Consider the following 20540-nt stretch of genomic DNA (forward strand, 5'->3'; position numbering starts at 1 on the left):
GAATGGTTCAATCACTTTATATAGTCAGCAACTTTTTTGAGAGAGATGTATAATAGAATTCATAAAAATTTTTAACACATAATTTCAGCTTAAATAATTGACTGTAAGGGAAAATTTTGTAGGAGAGATGAGGTTCAATTTGAAGATGTTAGTTTGAGAATTAAAAGTTTGTTCTTGCAGCATAGTTGGGAAAATCTGTGCCAAACTGCTATAATTTCCGATGTCCGCTATACTCTGCTACAAAAACAACAAAATTCTCCAATTCTGCACCGTCAACAATTTTTTTTAAGGAAATCTGTAATAATGGAAGCAGAATTTTCGACAATGTCACTTATCCTCTCCCATGTTTATTGTCTGTGTGAGGAAAAACAATAAGACTCGTATGAAAAAAAACTATTTTATTTTCCTCTGGAGCAGCAGTTTCTTAAGGTGGTCTTTAGAATTTATTTGAGAAATTGAAAGGAAATCAAGTGCAAGGGGTTTATTGTCTCTACAGATTGTGTTTCGTATAGTAATGCTATACTGTAATTTCTAGCATAGTTGTATGACTATATCACGAGTGACGCATGTATATTCCTGATTTTTGAGGTAGCTTCACTCCTCGCAATGTAATTTCATGGAATCATAAGTGGAAGTGGATTGAGACTCCAAGAGTTGTCATCATTTTAGTGATATCATTTGAGAGCTAGGGCTAATTAATTTTTTTCCATTACTTACAAGGGCTAAATGGATCGGGACCTACAGCAGTTTATTGCCCCTCCTGACACATTACTCTGGATCCCTGCCTTTTTTGAATGGCCATCCCATGCAAGCTACAACGTGCAGCGATAGAGAAGCTATACTGGCAGCGAGAGACCTCCACATCTGGGAGGTTATCCAGGTTATCTTTGTTTGATAGACATCCATGCAGCAAATTTTTACAGGTCCCTATCAGTCATTGTCCTATCACATCAATTGATGGCTTTGAATCTGGAATAGAGCTCCCAGGCCATGATTTTTTCACTCCTTCCTAAAAAAATGAAGGGGGAAACATCCATTAATGTGGTCATATTCATTAATGGCGGGCTGATCACAAGACAAAATTCCAACACGTATGGCATGGTTTTTTTGCCACCCTTCCAGCGTATAAGCCACGTCATAAAAAGATTTTGCAGATTTATACACGCCATGAGTAATACGACGAAAGACAACACAGGTAATTTTGTCATTTGCAACATTTTCTTGCATTAAGGGTTTTTGTATGCATCGCTGCAAGTGACCAGGAAAAGTCACATTGACAATGAACAAATAATTTATTAGGTTTTCTAACAAAGAAATACTGAACTGAAAAGTTAATCACCTTCACGAGTCAGGGAATTCGAAGGGGTCGAGATAAGTCCACAAGCACTCGGTCCTCTTGACAAGTAGTAATGAGTCTGTAGGGTCCGGTTAATAACGAAGAAACCATAGAGTCTGATTAGCGGCAACGAGCATTCAACGGCGATGAGGAGATCATAGAGTCCGATAGGCGGTGATGAACAGTCGTAGAATCCAGTCAGCAAAGATGAGGAATGATCGGCAACGAGTCCGTAGAATCCTGGTCGACGTAGATGAGTGACCGACGACGAGTCCGTGGGTACCGGTCGGTGGGGATGGATGCGTAGTCTCCCGGTGTCGGATTTAGTCCATCTGATGATGACGAAGCAAGAGCGTTCAGGAACGGTTAGACAGTCCAGCGTAGTAGGTTGAGAGGAATCTGACAACTTGGCATAGGCAACTTCTGGTTGAGGTGACCCTCAGTGAAGGGGGAAGTTCAATCCATTATTTTTCAGAGACCTCAGCAACGATTTGGCAGATCGCTTCCAAAGATGGAGAACTCCTAGCACACCAGCAGTGCTCACGCACTAACAACTCACAAAAAGCAGCAAGTAAGAAGGAACTACGCCTTCTTATACAAGTTAAAGTGCTCCAAGCACCACCTAGGCTTATTTGCATACCAGGAAGAAATTCTCTCAGCACTAGTGCAGTGATGTAGCCGAAAAACGTACTTCTACGTAAGGAAGATGACGTCACACTCCCCTGAGACGTACAATCTAGGATCATTGTGCGATCTCTGATCGGAGATCGTCACACATTAAAGCTCTTATCCTTGGCTTTATTTTCACCAGTGTCATAAACTTATACACATATTCTTTTTATATTACCTCAGCTAAGATGCAATGCATCAAAAATTACACTTTTGTCTTCAAATAGTTTATTCAATGCATTCATAGTGTGAAAATTAAGGAAAATATTTTTTTGCCGAATTTTTGCTTTATCATTTTTTTCTCTCTCCTGATTTGCTGCCCCTTTTATAAAGGCACCTTCATATGGTCAGTCCTGATTGTTCCTTCAAAACACGGGATCGATACCAATTTTTCCAATTTGGAAGCTAGACGGCAGCACTTGAACACACTAGATAGCCTGCTGAGTTTTTTTTATTCTGAAGATGGATGGCAGTACTTTTCGAAAAACAAAATAAGCATTTCTCATGAACAAACTTCATTTTAGGCACGTAACACACATGGCACATTCGTCATTAACCAATTCATTAAAAAGTTTCTCAGAGGAATGTTTATGTGGTGCCGACATGATCAAAATATTGGGGGGGAGGGGCTGAAAGTTGCTAGTTGTCATCCAGTATATACGGGACTGAGGCACATGAGCAGGTGAGAGAAGGTGCATTGCATTGTTTTTTCAGAAATTATTGGAGGGGACCAGTTCCCTTACAAAATTTATTGGGGGGGCGCAAAGGCCCTCAGGTTTAGGCATCTATGAGGCTTTTCGAATAGACCATAATAATCATCAGCATCACTCCTGAGGGACATACACTCGATGATCACCATAGAGATCAATGTTAAAATTGCAGATTTTAGCGTAGAAATGCGGAAATTTAGTGGGGTTTTCTGCCACATCAGTAATTTTAAAAATTGAATTGAATCTTTGGTTTTCGAAATATTGAGCTCGCTTAGAGATACCAACTCTTAGAAAATTAAATATAAAATAATGATCCAGACCCACTTTTGAGGTGGATATCCATGCAATAAACATTGATTTCAAATTTTTATTTATATCTTCTCAAGCGGGAAAATGAGAATTAATTAAACCCCCCCCCCCATATCGATGATGACGTAATACTTGAACGGTCCCCTACCAAATATTTTTTACATTTCCACCCCAGTGGGAAGAAAAAATTGGATAAGATCTAAATAAACTTTTTTTTCCCATTTTACTAGGAAATGAAAAACCAGTGTTTCGGAGGTGAATACATGGGTGAAGTTTTTGATCACATGTTAAAGAGAATGTCATACAGGCGCCAGAAGCGATGGTGGAATGCATACATATTGTTTTATAGAAGATTGGACATGGAGGAGAATATAACGAGAAGTCTGAATGAACTGACTCTATGTAGGTATTTTTGGGTCTACTATTCAGAATTATTTCCTTTTGAAGTAAATTTAACATTAATGCAGAGCATGTACATACAGGGTGCATAGGTAACCAGGTGTATGACATTTTACTGTTAATCATTGATTCTAGATCAATATTTCCAGCATTAAATGTGGGTAAAATAGTTTTCCCACATTTAATTCTATTGTATGCCAAATTTCCTCAGTTTTTTTAATTTTATTATTTTTGCGAATATTGCACTTAGAAACATTGAATTTTTTTAGTTGGCACGAGGAGAGACAGGGCAACAACTTTCTAATTGGGTTTTTGGGCAGACAGGGACGGTATAAAAAGTTAATTTTTCTATTTTAATAACTTCACAACCCCTTGCAACATGAATGACATGAGGGATTAACAACCATAGTAGACCAAGTCCATTTATCTTCATTATGAATTATAATGGCTTAAACTTTTTGATAGATAATTAATTCAGTTCAAGTGATGTAAAGGAATTAAATATGTCAAAGTTTAGTTAAAAATATCATTTTTTTAGTGCCCTGCTTTTACAAATAATAAATCAGTATTTTTGTTGTAAATTTTTAGTCTTTCTTTAATAATGAGGACTTGGTCTACTGTGGTTGTGAATTGAAGCTTCTATGTGAAAAAATATGATGCTACAATGTATAAGTGAAGAACATTTTATTATGATTTATATTATGAAAAATTCTAGATTTTGCAATAGTTTCATTAGGTATACTTAAACTACAAATCAATTACAATGAATAAAAAAATGTTACCATTTGTCGTAAATCAATCACTGTACAAAATATTACCTTCATCAATTCTAGACGAAGTAGCTTGAAGTCTAGTATTTGTCTCCACTGGAAGATTCTGAAACATACACGATGTATAGGAGAAAATCCATCATCTTTCTTTTTGGCCAAAGTGATCATCTTTCTATGGTCCGCGTACAATGCATTTTCACTCACATGAGACAAAGAAAGCAACTTTCGTCCACGACCGAGCTTACGATAGACCGAGGTTTGGAACTGTGATTTCTGTTTCATTACTAATACGTCAAAGAAAGAGAGTTCATTGTTAGTTTCAAATTCGGCTGTGAACTGAACATGAGGGTCTATGTCATTCATAACGAGTAACAATTGTTTCGTCCACGTATCTTCGATAAAATGAGAAGGGCACAACGTTCAATAGCTTACTCTCAAAGTTTGTTACTCGTTATGAATGACATAGACCCTCATGTTCAGTTCACAGCCGAATTTGAAACTAACAATGAACTCTCTTTCTTGGACGTATTAGTAATGAAACAGAAATCACAGTTCCAAACCTCGGTCTATCGTAAGCCTTTCGCGGTCTCATTACCACCTCATTTCAGATCTTGCCATCCCATGCAACAGAAACTTTCGGCTTTTCGCACCTATGTAGCGAGAGCATTTAACATCTGTTCAGATCGGAACACATTAGACCATGAACTTGAAACCATCAAAGCAATTGTGATAGACAGGGTGTTCGACACCAAGATCGTTGACGAATTAAGTAGAAAATTCTTTAAACCTGCACGAGGAACCACTCTAGAAAATATTACAGAGAGATCACTCAGAGAAAGTGTAGTCATACCCTACGATCCAATACTCTCACTGAAGATCAAACCGATTCTTAAAAAGTTTAATCTAACAACCATAGATGTGCCCATTAAAAACTTTGGTTTCATGCCCCCTAAAGATGCTATACCGCAGAATAAACAATGGGGCATTTATTACATTCCATGTGGTGATTGCTCTCTTGGTTATATAGGACAGACAAGGAGAACCCATAAAAGCATGATTAAATGAACACGCTCGCTGTGTTAAGAATCAGGAATGTGAAAAATTGACCATCACCGCTCACTGTTGGCAAGAAGGCCATAAATTCAAATTTCAAGAAGCGAGAGTTTTTCACAAAGTCAAGTCCACAGTTGACCTAGATTTCTATGAAGGCACATATATTCGGGCCTTCAAAAATATACTAGTGAACGATAATAAATCTACACCCCCGATCGCAACACCATGGCTTAAATTCATTTCGTGCGGGAATTACAAGAAAATTCGAATGGACTAATCGGATAGCACTGTTCCGCAAGTGTCCAATCAGGACGCTGCATTAGTATCTCATGCAGGCTCACAGCTTCATTCTGACCACGATGTTTGAAGTGAACAGACGTACTTCTTCCGCTGAGCAACCGAGCATGAAGATTTGGTATTCAACCCAAGTGGGAAACTCAGTCAGGGAGACTAGTGGTTAAATTTTTCCTCTGAAGACAGCACCCATTGGTGTTGAAATGCATTAGGACTTTTATTATTATTAATTTTTTTTTTTTAAATTTTTTTTTTGTGTATTTGCCTTATTCGTTGGTGTCTTCTCAATATTCTTGGGCAAAGTGGATCAACTCTTCTATTTCTTTGAAGTCTAACATAAAGGGACAACCTCTCACAACTATCTGATATTCAACCAACTGAAACAAACTCCCTTAGTGTCCTTCTTTCTGTTAGTGACAGCTTCTTTCAAAGCTGTGGTCAAAGCAAAATCATAATTTTTTACTTCTGTAAATCAAAATTTTAGGCACCTTCTCTTTGCTTTCTTAATTATTCCCTTCCAATCACCAGGAATTTGGGGTCAATGGACAGCTACTCTATGTCTGTATTATTGACTAGTTTCAACAGTGTAAGAGACATTTGATGTTCCAGTTTTGGCCACCACATGCATCAGAATACAGAATTACTTCCTTATATTTAGAGGCTTTCTCTCTCAGGTGTCTCACAACAACGCTAGAAATGTCTTCAGAACCTCTTCCATTTCATCCCAAACGTACATGCATCCAACATTATCATTGAAAGAATGTACCCCAAAATTATAATAATAATGTAATCCTCACGTATTCCCAAGTATCTTGGAATACCTGATATTTTATCACGTATTCCAAGGATGTTTACTAATATTAACAAATTCCATCCAGGGAATTTGTTAGTATTAGTAAACATTCATGCCCGAACCAGGATTCAAACCCAGACCTGCATAGTGAGAGGCTAGCTCCCTAACCACTTTCATTACCATAAATGCATAGATTGTGTTTTTAATAAGCTACGGATGTTGAAAGCTCAGGAAGAGGAAGTGCTTTTGCAAGTCAAATGTACAGCAGTAAGTGTCATTCGAGGCTTTATCTGTTTTCTCTCTAGCATGCTGTGCTTTCTGCAACTGAAGCTCTCGTTTAGTTTTAAGACTTTTTTTAGTGATTTCTCATCATCTGTTAAAAGCTTCATGCATATGTCATCGCATAATTTATATGTATCTGTACTTGTTGGTCAATTAAATTTTGTGCTGAAGATTTTGTAATAGAATTTCTCTTTCACAGAGATCTTATTCTTTGCAGCACATTTCTCTACATAAATGCCATACATCTTTTGAATCGAAAGATCAGGGTGAAGGTACTTTTTATTAGGATTATCTTTTCTGGAATAGTGACTTTTGGTAGGCTGGAATGTTATCATTTTATGTTATCAATAATGTCTGTAATGTCAATTTTGTTTCCAGGAGTATTGTACTTCCTCTCGAGTCTGAAGTAGCTAATGTAATGCAATCCTTATTCAAACATCTATAAACATGTTCCCAGCTAAGTTGCAATATTAGTACCTACTGTTGACAATATTATCATTTGATGATTCATATGATGAATCAGGAACATATTCCTTTCCAGAAGACTCAAAATCACAACTCATTTTGACTTGAAAATGATTAATAAAAAATAGCAACAAGGAAATCAAAATTCTAATCAAAAATGGACTTAATTCAGTATGGCTGTGAAAGTTTTATGTATTACTTCACCAGCTGTGAAAATAACCCCTGATAATAATAAATAAATCACCCCTGAGAAAGCAGGTGAACTACAAACTTAGCTTACTATGGCAGTGAACAGAACAGATGTTGCTGCATCTCTTGAGCTATCACATTTTTTGTAAACAAATGGACTTTGTCTGTTATGGTTGTGAACCCCTCAGTATTACACACACACACATTATTTGGATACCTTTTCTAATTGGAAGTATGTCTCTAGGATTAATGGTTCACCTGTAAAATATCCTATATGCCCTATTGCTCTTTCACCCTGTATATTCATGCAACATTATTTTATTTACAAAATAGTGGTTTTTTTTTGTTTTTTTTTGCATCATAATGAGAAATTTAGATCTTTGTTCACGTAATTTCTATAGCTGATAATAAGCAGTGTGTGATAAAAATGCCAGTTGCAATTGAGAGGAGCGTGCGTCGGCAGAACATCAAGTTCATGCATAACAGGAATCAGTTCAGCATAGAGTATTTCCAGTTCATGAAGAAGCTGATAAACTGCAATGCCTCGTTCGTCACCCTTATGTCTGCGCAAGAAAAATTGGTGAGAATTATAAAATCTATTTGTTTTGTGTTTCATGAAGGATGAAAATATTAAAATTTTCCTTTAAAATTTTTTTCTTCCTTCAATGGAAGAATTTTTGAAGAATTGAAGAGGAATTTTCTCGAATCTCTCTATTCTTATCGCGTGTTTCAATAACACTGAACAATAAATTTTGAAAAAGCTTTTGTGCCCGAAACAAAAATAGTCATTTCTCATGATACTTTCAAAATTTTGATAGAATGTCGCAATGTTTTCAATCTCATCAGAGGCATGATTGTACACATGACACATTTCCCTAGAAGATTGGCATTTTTTAATCAACTACATTGCGGTATGACAATGATGCACCAGTGAATTTGCGTCCATTTTGCCCAACAATATAGACAGTTCCTTATGTTTCCCTTCATTTATGTTTCTTTAATTAACGAGCTTTTTCAATTTATTTCCAAGCAATCTCGAACTGAAAAGCTGATTCTGGGAGTAAAGCAGGGCCGGACAAATCCCAAGTGCCAGATTGCTATGGACTAAAAAAATTGGTATTGGTGCCTAAAATTTTCTTCCTGCAGTTGCTTAATTGCTGGCTGAGAGTAGTAAAAAAATTTTTAAATATATAGCAGTGTATCTTCCAATGTGAAAGAGGGTCACTATCCTCTGAAAAGTCAAATGAAACGTTATTTTGGACCTTTTCCTTTGGGTAAAAATTTTTTTGGTGACTAGATGTTTTTTTATTTGCAATTTTTTCAATCCTGGAGTATAGCACACTTTCTTTTTTGCAAATGCAAATTTTTAATTTCCTATTTTATCTTGGTTTTTTAACCTAATTGATTTTTCCTACTGATTTTGTGAATAAAGCACTTCAAGAGAAAAATTTTGACTTCCAAGAAGCTGTAGGTATGGTTACAATTTTATGACTAACCACCAGGGTTGGTAAAAAAAACCCCAAAAAACCGGGGTTTTTTTTGGTTTAAACCAGGTTTTTTGGTTTAAACCGGTTTTTTGTTTTGAATAGTATTAACATTGAAAACAATAACATTTTTGAAAAATCATTCAAACTTCTAGTAATTAATTAAAAGAAAATATTTATTAATGTAATTAACACTATTCCCATATTAATTAATAAATAAATATTTCTTACATTTTAACAAAAACCAACTTTTGTAATTTAATTATTTTTTGCTGAACTCAATGGATTACTGTGTGTTTGAAATTTTTTTTAATGTTATTAATCATATAACATATAAAGGTTTTTCTCCAGTTACTTTCAGTATACTTAATTAGGAAGCTATTTTGCAAAAACTAATAAAAATTAAGTGAATATAATGTGTTTAATGAAGCATAAATAATGCAGATTAATTAGTGAGGATTTATTATATACAGGGTGATTATAACTAAGGTTCTGTTTTCAAAACACTGTAAAAAAAAGAACGATTGTCAGAATGAATTGAAAATTGACATGAATATTCTTGAAAAAATGTAAATGTAATTGTATTTGGTAAAGGAGAAAAAATACTTAAAAATGTAAAATTAATGACATCATCCAACATGTGGGAAATTCGCTCGCAGAATAGAAACAATAGCCATTCATGGCAAAATGATAACTCAGTTAAAGCACGATTTCATAATTCATGGAAACATCACAAAAAACAAAGTAATTGCACAAATAACTACAACTTACTTAAGAAATGTTGAATATGTTGTCCACCATGTTCTGGCTATGAGGAGCACAAAAATTCTTGTTCAACAACCGATCAGAGTATGCCATAGTCATGATGTGGATGTGCCTGAAATTCAGCTTCATTAAACCAAACGCGCCCTCACGTTAATATTCGTGAGGAACTTCTGACAAGTAGGGGATGTGCTGGAGATTGCAATTCACCAAAGTTTGCAATCTGACCAATGTTTATAACATTTTGATGTACCCCCACAGCCAGAAGTTGCGAGGGTTAAGGTGCCTCCTGTCAAAATGTGTCTTCAGCAGCTGCTTTGCTGGTATTGCAATGTGCATCATGATAGAAGTTCTATCCACAGACTGATGCTGTGGAAGTGTCGAAATGATGTGGTTGCACAAAATAGATTATACTGCTGGCCAAGTACAGCATCATCTACTTGCAAATTTTGCACTTTTTTCTTTTGCGAAAGAAACTTCCATTGCTTCAGGAGTATCCATGCAAATTTTCAAGTCATTCTGACGAGTAGTTCTTATTGAATAGTTTTGGAATCAAAACTTTAATTATAAACACTCTGTATATAGCTGATTATTTTTCATAAATCTGTTACTACTATACAGTAGAACCTTGATTATCTGGGCTTATCAGTGAGAAAGTATAAAAAAAAACAACTATTGAATATTAAGACTGGGAGATATACAGTAGGAGATGTGCTACTTCTTATTGGAAAGAAAATGTATGTGAGGTAATGTAATTACTAGTACACTAGTCTTTGTCCTTTAAGGACAGCTGGTGTCTTTATCAGATTATAGGACCATCTGCCCCTAGCATGATGGTGTCACTACTGTTTCTGCTTCTTTGTGAAGGGAAAAAGAAACCTGTGAGATAATGCACCACTACATTTAGATGTGTGATTCAATCCTTATTTATGAATTTGCTAAAGATAGAGCATCAGAATGTAGCCAAAGGATATAAAATGTGGTAAAAATGAAACATTTTGGCTAATAATGAACCAATATGATATTTTTCAAGGAAAAAAAAAGATATTTAGGCCACTTTTATTTTATTTTTTGAAAAAAACCAACATCCTTGGTTAAAACCAAAGTTTATACCAAACTACCCTGCTAACCACCTTTCGAAATTTTTAAAAGTGCAACCACTTTTGAAGAATTCTGGAGAAATAAAAAGAAAGCTTCTAAATTTGAAATATCAGCTTTTTTTCCCATCCATAAATGAATGAATGCCAGAACTTTTTGCCACTGGACTTATCCCGTTACTGAGATCTCTTCCAGGCTAACTTCTCATCCAAAAAGAGCGGCAAAGTGAAAGGATGAAGGCGGTGTTCTGCACACATGGAAACCCTCTTACATCTTATTGCTAAAAATATTTTGAAACTATCAATACAGTTGTCCAGTTTTTGAAATCAAGGTTTGACATGGAAGTGGAAAGCTTCCTTAACCCTTGAAAACTACTTTACCGCACACCAACTCCGGTCATATATAGCCATACGACAATTTTCAACCATAGGAGTTAGGTGGGAAATGAAGGCTCCATCCATCGGTGGCCGTCCCAGGTTCGGTAGGTAAAGAACTTGCTTCTGACGTTCTATGCCCGGATTCGAACTCATGGACCTTGATGGTAACCTTCATAGTGGCAGACGAGCATCTTACCATGGCGCCACTCGGGCACAACCCTTGAATACTAACTCTTAATCTCAAAAATGTAGAAATGTAGGCAGTTAATATGTAGCTTCTATCACTTTCTATTTTAGTTGGTATTCTAGGGTTAAACATTCTGAAGAATTCATCATTGGTGAGTACATCACTGTTATAGCTGACCTATATAAAGAGGGGACATGGATGCAGAACAGCTAAAACTACATTGAGATATGTTGCTCAATGTATACAGAGCAGAATATAACTTCCCATCTTATAAAACATTTTCACTCCATCATTCATGTTTTTAAGAAAAAAAATTATATTATGGTATGCTACCAGAACTGATTAAGTTGATTAGATTATTTCTGACACTTCCAATTACTGCATGCACAGCAGAGAGCTTTGAGGCACCTGAAGTCATATCTGAAAGACAAAGGAAGAATTAAGCTTCTCACTTTTGTGGTCCCTGGTTCGCCACTGTGGTGGTCGAGTGGTCATAGTGACAGACTCGCATCGCAAGGATACGGGTTTGAACCCCATCGATGTCACAGTGGTGGTTGGCTGAAGTTGGTTTTCTGTGGTTTCCTACTTCAAGGTGTGAATGCGCCCCGATTTCCCCATTAAAAAGTCTCACCACAGAGAGTAACAGGCCTACAACATTACAAATATTCAATCATCACACTTCATTCACAATTTGAAGTATAGATGGCAGCACTGAAATATCAAACACAACACTAGCTCATCTCTGTTCGTTCTAACTTGGGTCCTGATGTAAATAAAAGCATGTGTGCGATGCCCAAAATGATTGGTTAAAGAACATTTCACCTTTTCTTACTGTGCAACACTGCCAAAAATATAGTCTGTTGTCGTTTGCCCCTCATATCATAAAATACCTCATAATTTATATTATTTTTTTAATATTTATTCCATATTATTTCAAAGTTATCTGGAAGACGAGAACAATATTTTTCAAAGACCAGTCAAATCATTTTTGCTGCTATGTCTTCAGGGTGGGTGTTGACAGGATACGCCTTTCTCGCTCAAACATTACCGTCCCCTTTTTAAAGGGAAGTTTCATTTCATTATTATTACTCCTATTCACAAACAGATTTGATATACACTTGTATACGCTTCTTCAAGAGTTTCTTGCAAGAAAAATAGCTGCTTTCTTTATCGTTTGATGACATAAATGAAATATGTGTGCCTATCTTGTTTGGCAGAGCCATTTGAAAATTCATTTCTTTGCAGCTGCTCTGGACTCCTGTAAACGAAGTTGCTGTCAACAAGATTTTTTTTTTCTCACCCACACACTGGATACGGGTGGGGGGGGGGGGGTTACTTAACGTTCGTGGTGAATATACGCATTTCCCAAAGAATTCACGCATTTCTGCTTGAGCAGCTTGTTGGGAGGAAGTAATATTTTTTTCATCTAAGGCGGCGAGCCTAAAAAGTCTGAGGATTGACATGAACGTAAAGTTTTGAAAATCCGGTTCGAAAGAGTACTAGTCATTTTTGATTCAGTTAACCTCATTATGACAGACACTATAGATCCCTGAGAAAGCCTGGCCTGGGGGCCCATTAAAGATCCCAGTCCAGTGGCTCCTGTTGCTGGATGTTGGGGATCATGGCTCTTAATCTACGCACGGATAAAAAAACCAAAATTGTCTTGACAAAAAACAGGATATCAACAACAGGTTGAAGTAAAGAAACGAAATAATGTGGATGACTCTGTCATCAAATTGGAACTGCTACATCCCGTGGATTATTATGAAATATTTAATTATACAGACCCGCAAGAAAAATTAAAAGCAGCAACACAACGGTAAGTTGTTCATAATTTGTTTCACGTTATAATTGGTAGCATATCCGGCCCAGGAAAATCATGCGGCGTAAATTAGCTCAGAAATAAAATTGTAAAATTCTGAAGAAAAAAAAGTAATAAGAAAAAAAAATGAGGATTTTTTCACACAAGCTTTTTTAACAATAATGGCCCCCACATCCTGCCGCAAGACCCCCCAGGCTGTGATCTTTTTCAGGACTTCAGACCAACTTTTCAACAGCCCTTCTATATGGTATACTTTTAGTGTAAAAAAATAAAAAAAAATGACAAGAATTGTCGCAGGCAATATCCGGGCTGGAGCCCTGTCATCCCAACTCTTGAGGAGTGTGCCATAATAACGACAGAATACCTTATCAATTTTTTTTTTTTTTTTGGGAGATATGTATCTCTCTATTTTAATTAGTGTTATCAACAGTTTTTATTTTAACAAAATTTGGAGATTAGTGGAAAACGAATTTACAATCTCATGTTTGGGGAAAAAACGCACGTGTTCGGAACACGTAATGAAGGGGTGGGTAAAATTACGACCAATAGCGATAAAGGATGCGGAGTGATATCAAAAATTGGTACAGCGGTTTATTTACATCAGGACCCAAGTTAGAGCGAACAGAGTATACACACTCAGACTGTTAGGTGCACTCACTTTGTCCTACACTCTGCCACGAAGCTGGACTGGAAAAGATCTCGGCAACGGGATAAGTCCGGTGGCAGAGCCCCTGGCGTTCATTCATGTGGTCCCTGGATCACTTAGAAAAGTCATTAAAATGAATTTCTTAATAAAAGTAATCTTGTTATGCTTCCTTTTTACCAGATAAGCGTAAGGTAATGATGGCTCATCTCTCAATTAGAGTTGTAATATGGATTAAGTTATTTGACTTTATTAAGAATTTGTAAAATACTTTTGAATAATAAAATGGGACAGGCTCTGTAAAAGCAGGACATATGGTCATGCATATTTTATATGGTAAACAATAGTGTGTGGCTTTACAATAAAAAGGAACGGGTTCGTTCCTTATCAGTTCCCACGTCTTTAGGGGGTGGCACACAAGGCTTTACACCGAAGCTGCAGGTAAGCTTGAGCCACCCATTGGTTAGATTGTTAATGGGGTCACCACGAAGTGAAATGCATTGACAACATAATCCACTCACTGTGCAGCATGATTGAATAAACTGGTGGTTTAAGAAATGGTATGATACATCAACTTATATTGATAGCATGAGGCCATTTCTGAGTCAAGAGTTGATCGAACTGTACTTCGGCTAACTGCAGTTCATCTACTTCTTGTTTAAAGAGCATAAATATAACCCATTAAGTAGAGATCCATTCAACAAAATAAGCAATGATCTTGTTACAAGGTGAGACTGAAATGCACATCAAAGGGTTAGCGCACCAACCCCTCAGCGAGTATAAAAAAAGGCTGCCGCTCAGGATAAACAATAAATTGTAGGTCCCTGTCTAATTAGCCCTTGTGTGCAGAAAGTGGCCGTGGTTCAACAAAAATGGTCAAATATTGTTTCTTTATTGAGAAACAATATTTGCATAAAGGAGGAAACGCGTAGTTGAAGGGGGATCAAAAATGACTCCAGATTTAATATCCCAAACGTGCGAATGAAACACAACTGTAGGAGGCAATCATTTGTATCGTGGTCTGTTGTGAATGCAAACCACTGAAATGCATCAACAACAATGGAATATGAACGCATTTTTCAAGCAGTTGGATGATTCTTGTCAACTTTTCGAAAAATAAAAATAGAAATTTGGTTGTATTGTACATTTGCTTTCAAGGCTTCAAAAACCAAAAGTTGGAAAAAGTTAGTTCTCGAATAGAGAGGGAGTTAATATCAATAGGGTATTAAAATGAGATAGATAAGGCGGGTCTAGATACTCCTGTAAAAACCCTGTGTGTGGATGGAACAAAATCTCATGAAAATGATTGGGATGACAGCTCAAAAATTGGGAATTCTCGATGGAGCAGAAGTGACAAGACTATCCAAAATGTGTTTTTCCTCAGTTCTGTGCCAGGAGAGTGACTGAGTGTTTTTCTACATGAGGTTCTTCTGTTATCTTTATAGTGATTCAGAAAGGAGTTGAGTCCTAATAATGGAAGAGTTGTTTTAACAGTGTAGTACCCCCAAGTAAATTAAAACTGGAATTAGATGATCTGATATACAATAAAAACATAAATTATTGGATGTTCTAGGTTTAAGGGATTCTACGTTTGGTAAGCAACAATGGAAAAGGTGAGATAGCCATTTTCCCAGTGGTAGGTCAATGACTTCTTGTTTTCCCATGAAAACTTGGGAAAGTAGGTTTGATAGTTGTTAAGTGATTCACATCTGGCTTTTGAGAAAGACAAATTTCTTTTTCCTCTGTAATGAAGATCAAGTTCCCTCATGGTTTACTAATGTGGAATGGAGGACTAGGGTGGGTTTTCAGTTTCTCCAGATATATGTAATTTATTGACCCAATTTACTTCTAAGTTTTCTTCCAATCTTATTCATAATAAAACCACGCTATGACAAATAGTAGGAAGACCACCAAAGTGGCCGTTGAACTTATTGAATTAAGAATTTTAAGTTATGTTGCAGGGATTTTTTTTTTTCACAATTGACACATTCAAAAAAGATATACAATAAATATATTGGAATAAATCAAGAGGCTACCCATATCTACAATAAGACAACCATAATTTTTTATGGATAGTGCATTGTTCCGGATAATGTCTCTCAAAAGCACCCAAGATGGCAAATCAGTAAGCAGTTCCACAGATGACACACAGATTTATTTTACTGAACAGCTGTTCAGTAACTTCAGTAATTCACAAGCATTGATTTCAACAAAACACTCTAAACTCAGAGCAACCTACAAATAAGATATCTAGGCAAAATTCTGTTTTTAGTTTTTCATTGGTGGTGCGTATGAACGAATTCTACCCTATTATCATGACATCGTTACACTTCTCTTGGCACTATGACATTGCCAAATTATCGCTGCCGCCAGACTTGAAAAGTTTGTCGTAAATTTGACGAGATTTACAGACCAATGCATTAATGATTATTTACAGGTGAAAAATGACAGTACATGATAAATATTGACTATATTACGTAATTTTTGTAACAGTATTTTATGTTGTCAATCATTTTTTGTATTAGTTTTATTTTAGTGTGTATTTGTTTTCTCGTGATAATTGCTCATATTTTGGGTTGCAGTATTTTAGTTATATTTGACACGCATATTTTTGTTATGGACAACTCTTTTCAGCTACCTCGCCACTTTTTGCCTGTTGTGGCCTTTGTATTAGTATTTGACATTTGTATTTGTTATTCTTATGTAATTCTGTGTGCTGAACACGAATTTGAACATAAAAAGCTGGATTGGATGCGATTTCCTCTGAAATTACATATTTAATACTCATATAATATCAAAATATAATACATTGTTGAAGCACAACATAAGTACGTTCAAAACAAGATAAATGTTAAAAAAACACAAATATAATTTATAAAAACACAAATACATGGAAGCGCAACTTACAACACAAATAGCTCGTTTATTGATGTGTGAGACAAACTTCATAAGATATGTTCTTTTAGCAAAGTATCGTGATTGATACAAGTTCATTATCTTCTCAATGTTTCACCACCACCAGTGAATAACATTGGGGAAGAATCAGGGCTGTCATTTCAACTTTTTCCAGGGGGAGGGGGGAAAAAACATGTACTCAATATATGTATATATATATACCATTTTTAATGTATTTTCAAAAGCCAGGGGGTGGCAAAAAACATGTACTCAGTGTATGTGTGTATATATATACACACATACTATGTATGTGTATATGTATATAAATTATTTTTTTGCCACCCCCTGGCTTTTGAAAATACATTAAAAATGGTATATATATACATATATTGAGCACATGTTTTTTGCCCTCCCCCCCCCCCCCCTGGAAAAAGTTTAAATGACAGCCCTGATTCTTCCCTGTGTGTATATATATATACATATATACTAGCTATAATACCCGGCGTTGCTCAGGTTTTCTTCAATGAGGCTTTTTTGGATCACGTGATATCTCTCTTTCTTTGAGGGACATGCATGCCGTGTCTAAGTTCACCAATATGGCAACTTCCTGTGCGACTCATGAAAGAAACAAATCTAGATTTAAAGAAACATAAAAATAGATATATATTTTTCCTTTTTTTACAGGGTGCTAGGTATTTCGATTGCCCCCGTTGAACTTCAAGTTATCCATCTCTGCCTGTTTCTGCTTCAAAAAATGCTTAATTAAAGCTGTGGAATTTTTTCTATGTACTTTTTACGGGCCCATAATTAATTTTAAAACATCCTAAACAACATGAATTCATGCAGTTGAATATCAAAAAACAATACGGAGACATTAATTTTCATGCTTGAGAAGATATAAATAAAAAGTTGAAATCAATGTTATTGCATGGATATCCAACTCGAAAGTAAGTCAGGCTAATTATTTCATATCTACTTTTTTGGGCTTCGTATGTCTCTAAGCGAACTCAATATTTCAAAAATCGGGTATTGAATACAATTTTTAAAATTATTGATGTGACAGAAAACCCCACCAAATTTCCGCATTTCTACAGTAAAATCTGCAATTTTAGCACTGATCTCTATGAGGATCACCCTTTTCCTCACCCTCAAAGCAATGTTGATGATGATTACGACGTCATTCAAAAAACCTCATTACTGGGAGTATTGAAAATGTGGCAAACCATTCAGTGCCGTCTGGTCCCCCGGGCGCCTCAAGAGAAAAGGTGCCTCACAAAAATGAAATCTGGTTGAAATTTCCGAGAATTTGCCTGGTAGGGCCTCAGAAAGATCACTTGGCCTGGGCTCCCATGATGCTGTTAAGATGGCCCTGAAACCATTATAAAAAGGCATAAATATTATACATATACTGACAGCTTTAAGAAATGACAAACCATTGTAAAGGCATATACACGTCTTAAACGCATTGCTAGGGAACCACGGTAACCAAAGTAAACGTTCGGTAAGTGATTGTTGAGGCCCAAAAACCATTGTTACTAGACAGTTTTTTGTGCCCATTTGGAGCATTTGCCCTGCTTTGACGAAATTTTAAAGTAGCCTATCGTTCAAGTCGGGTCTAATTTGGTATATATGTAAAATTTGGCAACGATCGATCTAAAATTGTAGATTTGTATAGAGAACACACACACGCACACAGACAGAAAATGAATTATATATATATATATAAATCATTTTTAATGTATTTTCAAAAGCCAGGGGGTGGCAATGGCCCCCCCCTGACCTCCCCAAATGACGGGCCTGGGAAGAATATCACTTATACTGGCCTTTTGCCAGGAGAACCTCTCCCAATTTACCATACACACGTTAATCTTATCATTTGATTAGAATTGAAGTTTTTGTTCTCTTGTCTTCAAGCTTTTATCAAACTCCAAAATTACATGATAATGTATGTGTTTTGTGTTTATTAGTCAAATGATGCTGAAGAATTGGCTATGATAAGTACGCAGCTAGCAGCCAAGTTTCTCTTTACTACCGGATTCCACGCAAAGAAGACGTTAAGGTATATATTTTGTTATTTCGATAAAATTTTCCTCTCTTTAGTGTTTGGTTTTCTGAGGCATAACCAAGAGCTTACTTTCTTTTTCAGTGGCTCAATATCTTGGTATAGGGCCAAACCTTCTTGGTGGATATTTTTTGTTCTAATCTATACCTGGCTATAGTTTTCCTATTTCCAATAAGGATGTTGAAATCCTTATCGATGTAATTGATGATTACATCACAATGTAGGTCTTCTTAGAGTCACTTTCATGAACGTTTAGCAGATAATATTATTTGTATTTCAGTCTGGTATTCTCACCATATGGTCATCCCATTTTTATTATTTTTCTTAATATACTTGACTATGTCAGGCAGTTCATGATTGAATCAGCTAATCAGTCATCCTTACAGAAGTTCCAGAAAATTATATTATTGCACAATGCACAACCTTTTCATTCTGCAGACGATGAGATACACAAGATGAGTACTGCTGGTGAGTCACAAACTTCTGTATTGCTGGCATTGATACCAGAGATGCTGACATAAAAAAACATTGTAGGGGGACTGAAAGTTTCCAGTTGTCCTGTATATATGGAAATGAAGCCTGTACACAGAAGAGAGAAAGTTTGTTGCACTGCATATTTTCATTAATTATGGGTGGAGGGCTGAAATAGCATTAGTCCGCAGGTTCCAGGGCCTATGATTGGTACTTTAAGAACATGTTTAATGAGCTGGAGTTTCTGAATCCTTGGTATAGTTGTTTAAATTAAAATGATTGCACATGTGGTATGAGAGTAATGGCAATTCTTTGGTAGTTATCACAAACTATATTATTAAATGATATTTTGTGTGTGTGTGAGGGAGAGAGAGAGAGAGAAAGAAATGACAACTTCCAATGTGGTCGCTGATAACAGCCTGGAGCTTCAGTACTGAAATATCAACATTTCTGACTCCGTGAGTGAAATTATTGGCTCTCTATCACCTGAATCTGCAAAAATAGTTTCATGCATATCCACAATCTTCGAAAATCATATACAATCACTTACTTGCCTATTATCCCAGACAATCTCAGCCCACACACAAGAACTGAACTCATTGAAGGTAATACTGGAGCAACATCAATCTGAAATAACTGAATACCAAAATAGAAAATCATTCCTTGAGACTGAGAATGCTTCGATGAGATCACAAATCCGCAGTCTACAGGATGGCATCGTCTATCTATAACAGTACTCCAGGCGTACTAATATTGAGATTCTTGGCCTTCCTTAATCAGAAAATGAAGACATCCAGAACATCAAATCTACAATATTACAGAAACTTGATCTACTCGATTTGGAAACTGATGTCAGTGCTATTCATCATGTGTGCCAATAACAAAGAAGGATAAAATTAAGCCCATTATCATGCAGTTCAGGTTCAAAGAAAAACTATATATATTTTTTTATACGACCCGAAAAATGAAAATGTGTGCATCACAAAATGATTGCCCCTGTCTGAACTCAGTATATTTCAACGAACACCTTGCGCCTTATACGAAATAGGTACTGTACTACGTTAAAAAATCTGATAATAATTTCAAATTTTTTGAACACGTAATGATAAAGTGTATTTGAGGTAATCGGAGGACACCAGGGTGTACAAAATCAATCATATCGATGATTTAAATGATATCATTTAATATGTACAAACTCTCATTAGATAAAATGTTTTCTCTGGAGTCTTTCCGATTTCATACATGTTTTTTCAATACATTCAATTTTGATTTACCATCTCAAAAATTGTACACAAAAGCATATAATCTTCTGCTTAAATTTCATCTAAATATTATAGTATCCAGTTTCATGGTCGTTAAATTTACAATCAAAAACGTAAGCTTACACTACATGTTTCTGCATGTTAATCTTACTATTCTAAAATTGGGTGTCAAAACCCATGTTTCCTCCAGGGTGCTGCTATACATTAC

The 20540-nt window shown here is 36.0% G+C and overlaps 1 protein-coding gene across 2 annotated transcripts in view; it reads left to right on the top strand.

The window, feature by feature from the left end:
- The window catches only part of faf (ubiquitin carboxyl-terminal hydrolase-like faf), a 189568-nt gene that overhangs the window by 133363 nt on the left and 35665 nt on the right, over positions 1-20540 (top strand). For both annotated transcript variants that reach the window (XM_089254411.1, XM_089254412.1), the window contains 3 exons: positions 3255-3426; positions 7671-7849; positions 18505-18596. In XM_089254411.1, coding sequence (XP_089110537.1) covers positions 3255-3426; positions 7671-7849; positions 18505-18596 — 443 coding nt within the window. The remainder of the gene's footprint in view (positions 1-3254; positions 3427-7670; positions 7850-18504; positions 18597-20540) is intronic.

Source organism: Pholcus phalangioides, unplaced genomic scaffold (assembly GCF_987345545.1).
Source record: "Pholcus phalangioides strain wild (caught in Gottingen) unplaced genomic scaffold, Ppha-v1.0 ptg000041l_1, whole genome shotgun sequence".
Taxonomy (NCBI): domain Eukaryota; kingdom Metazoa; phylum Arthropoda; class Arachnida; order Araneae; family Pholcidae; genus Pholcus; species Pholcus phalangioides.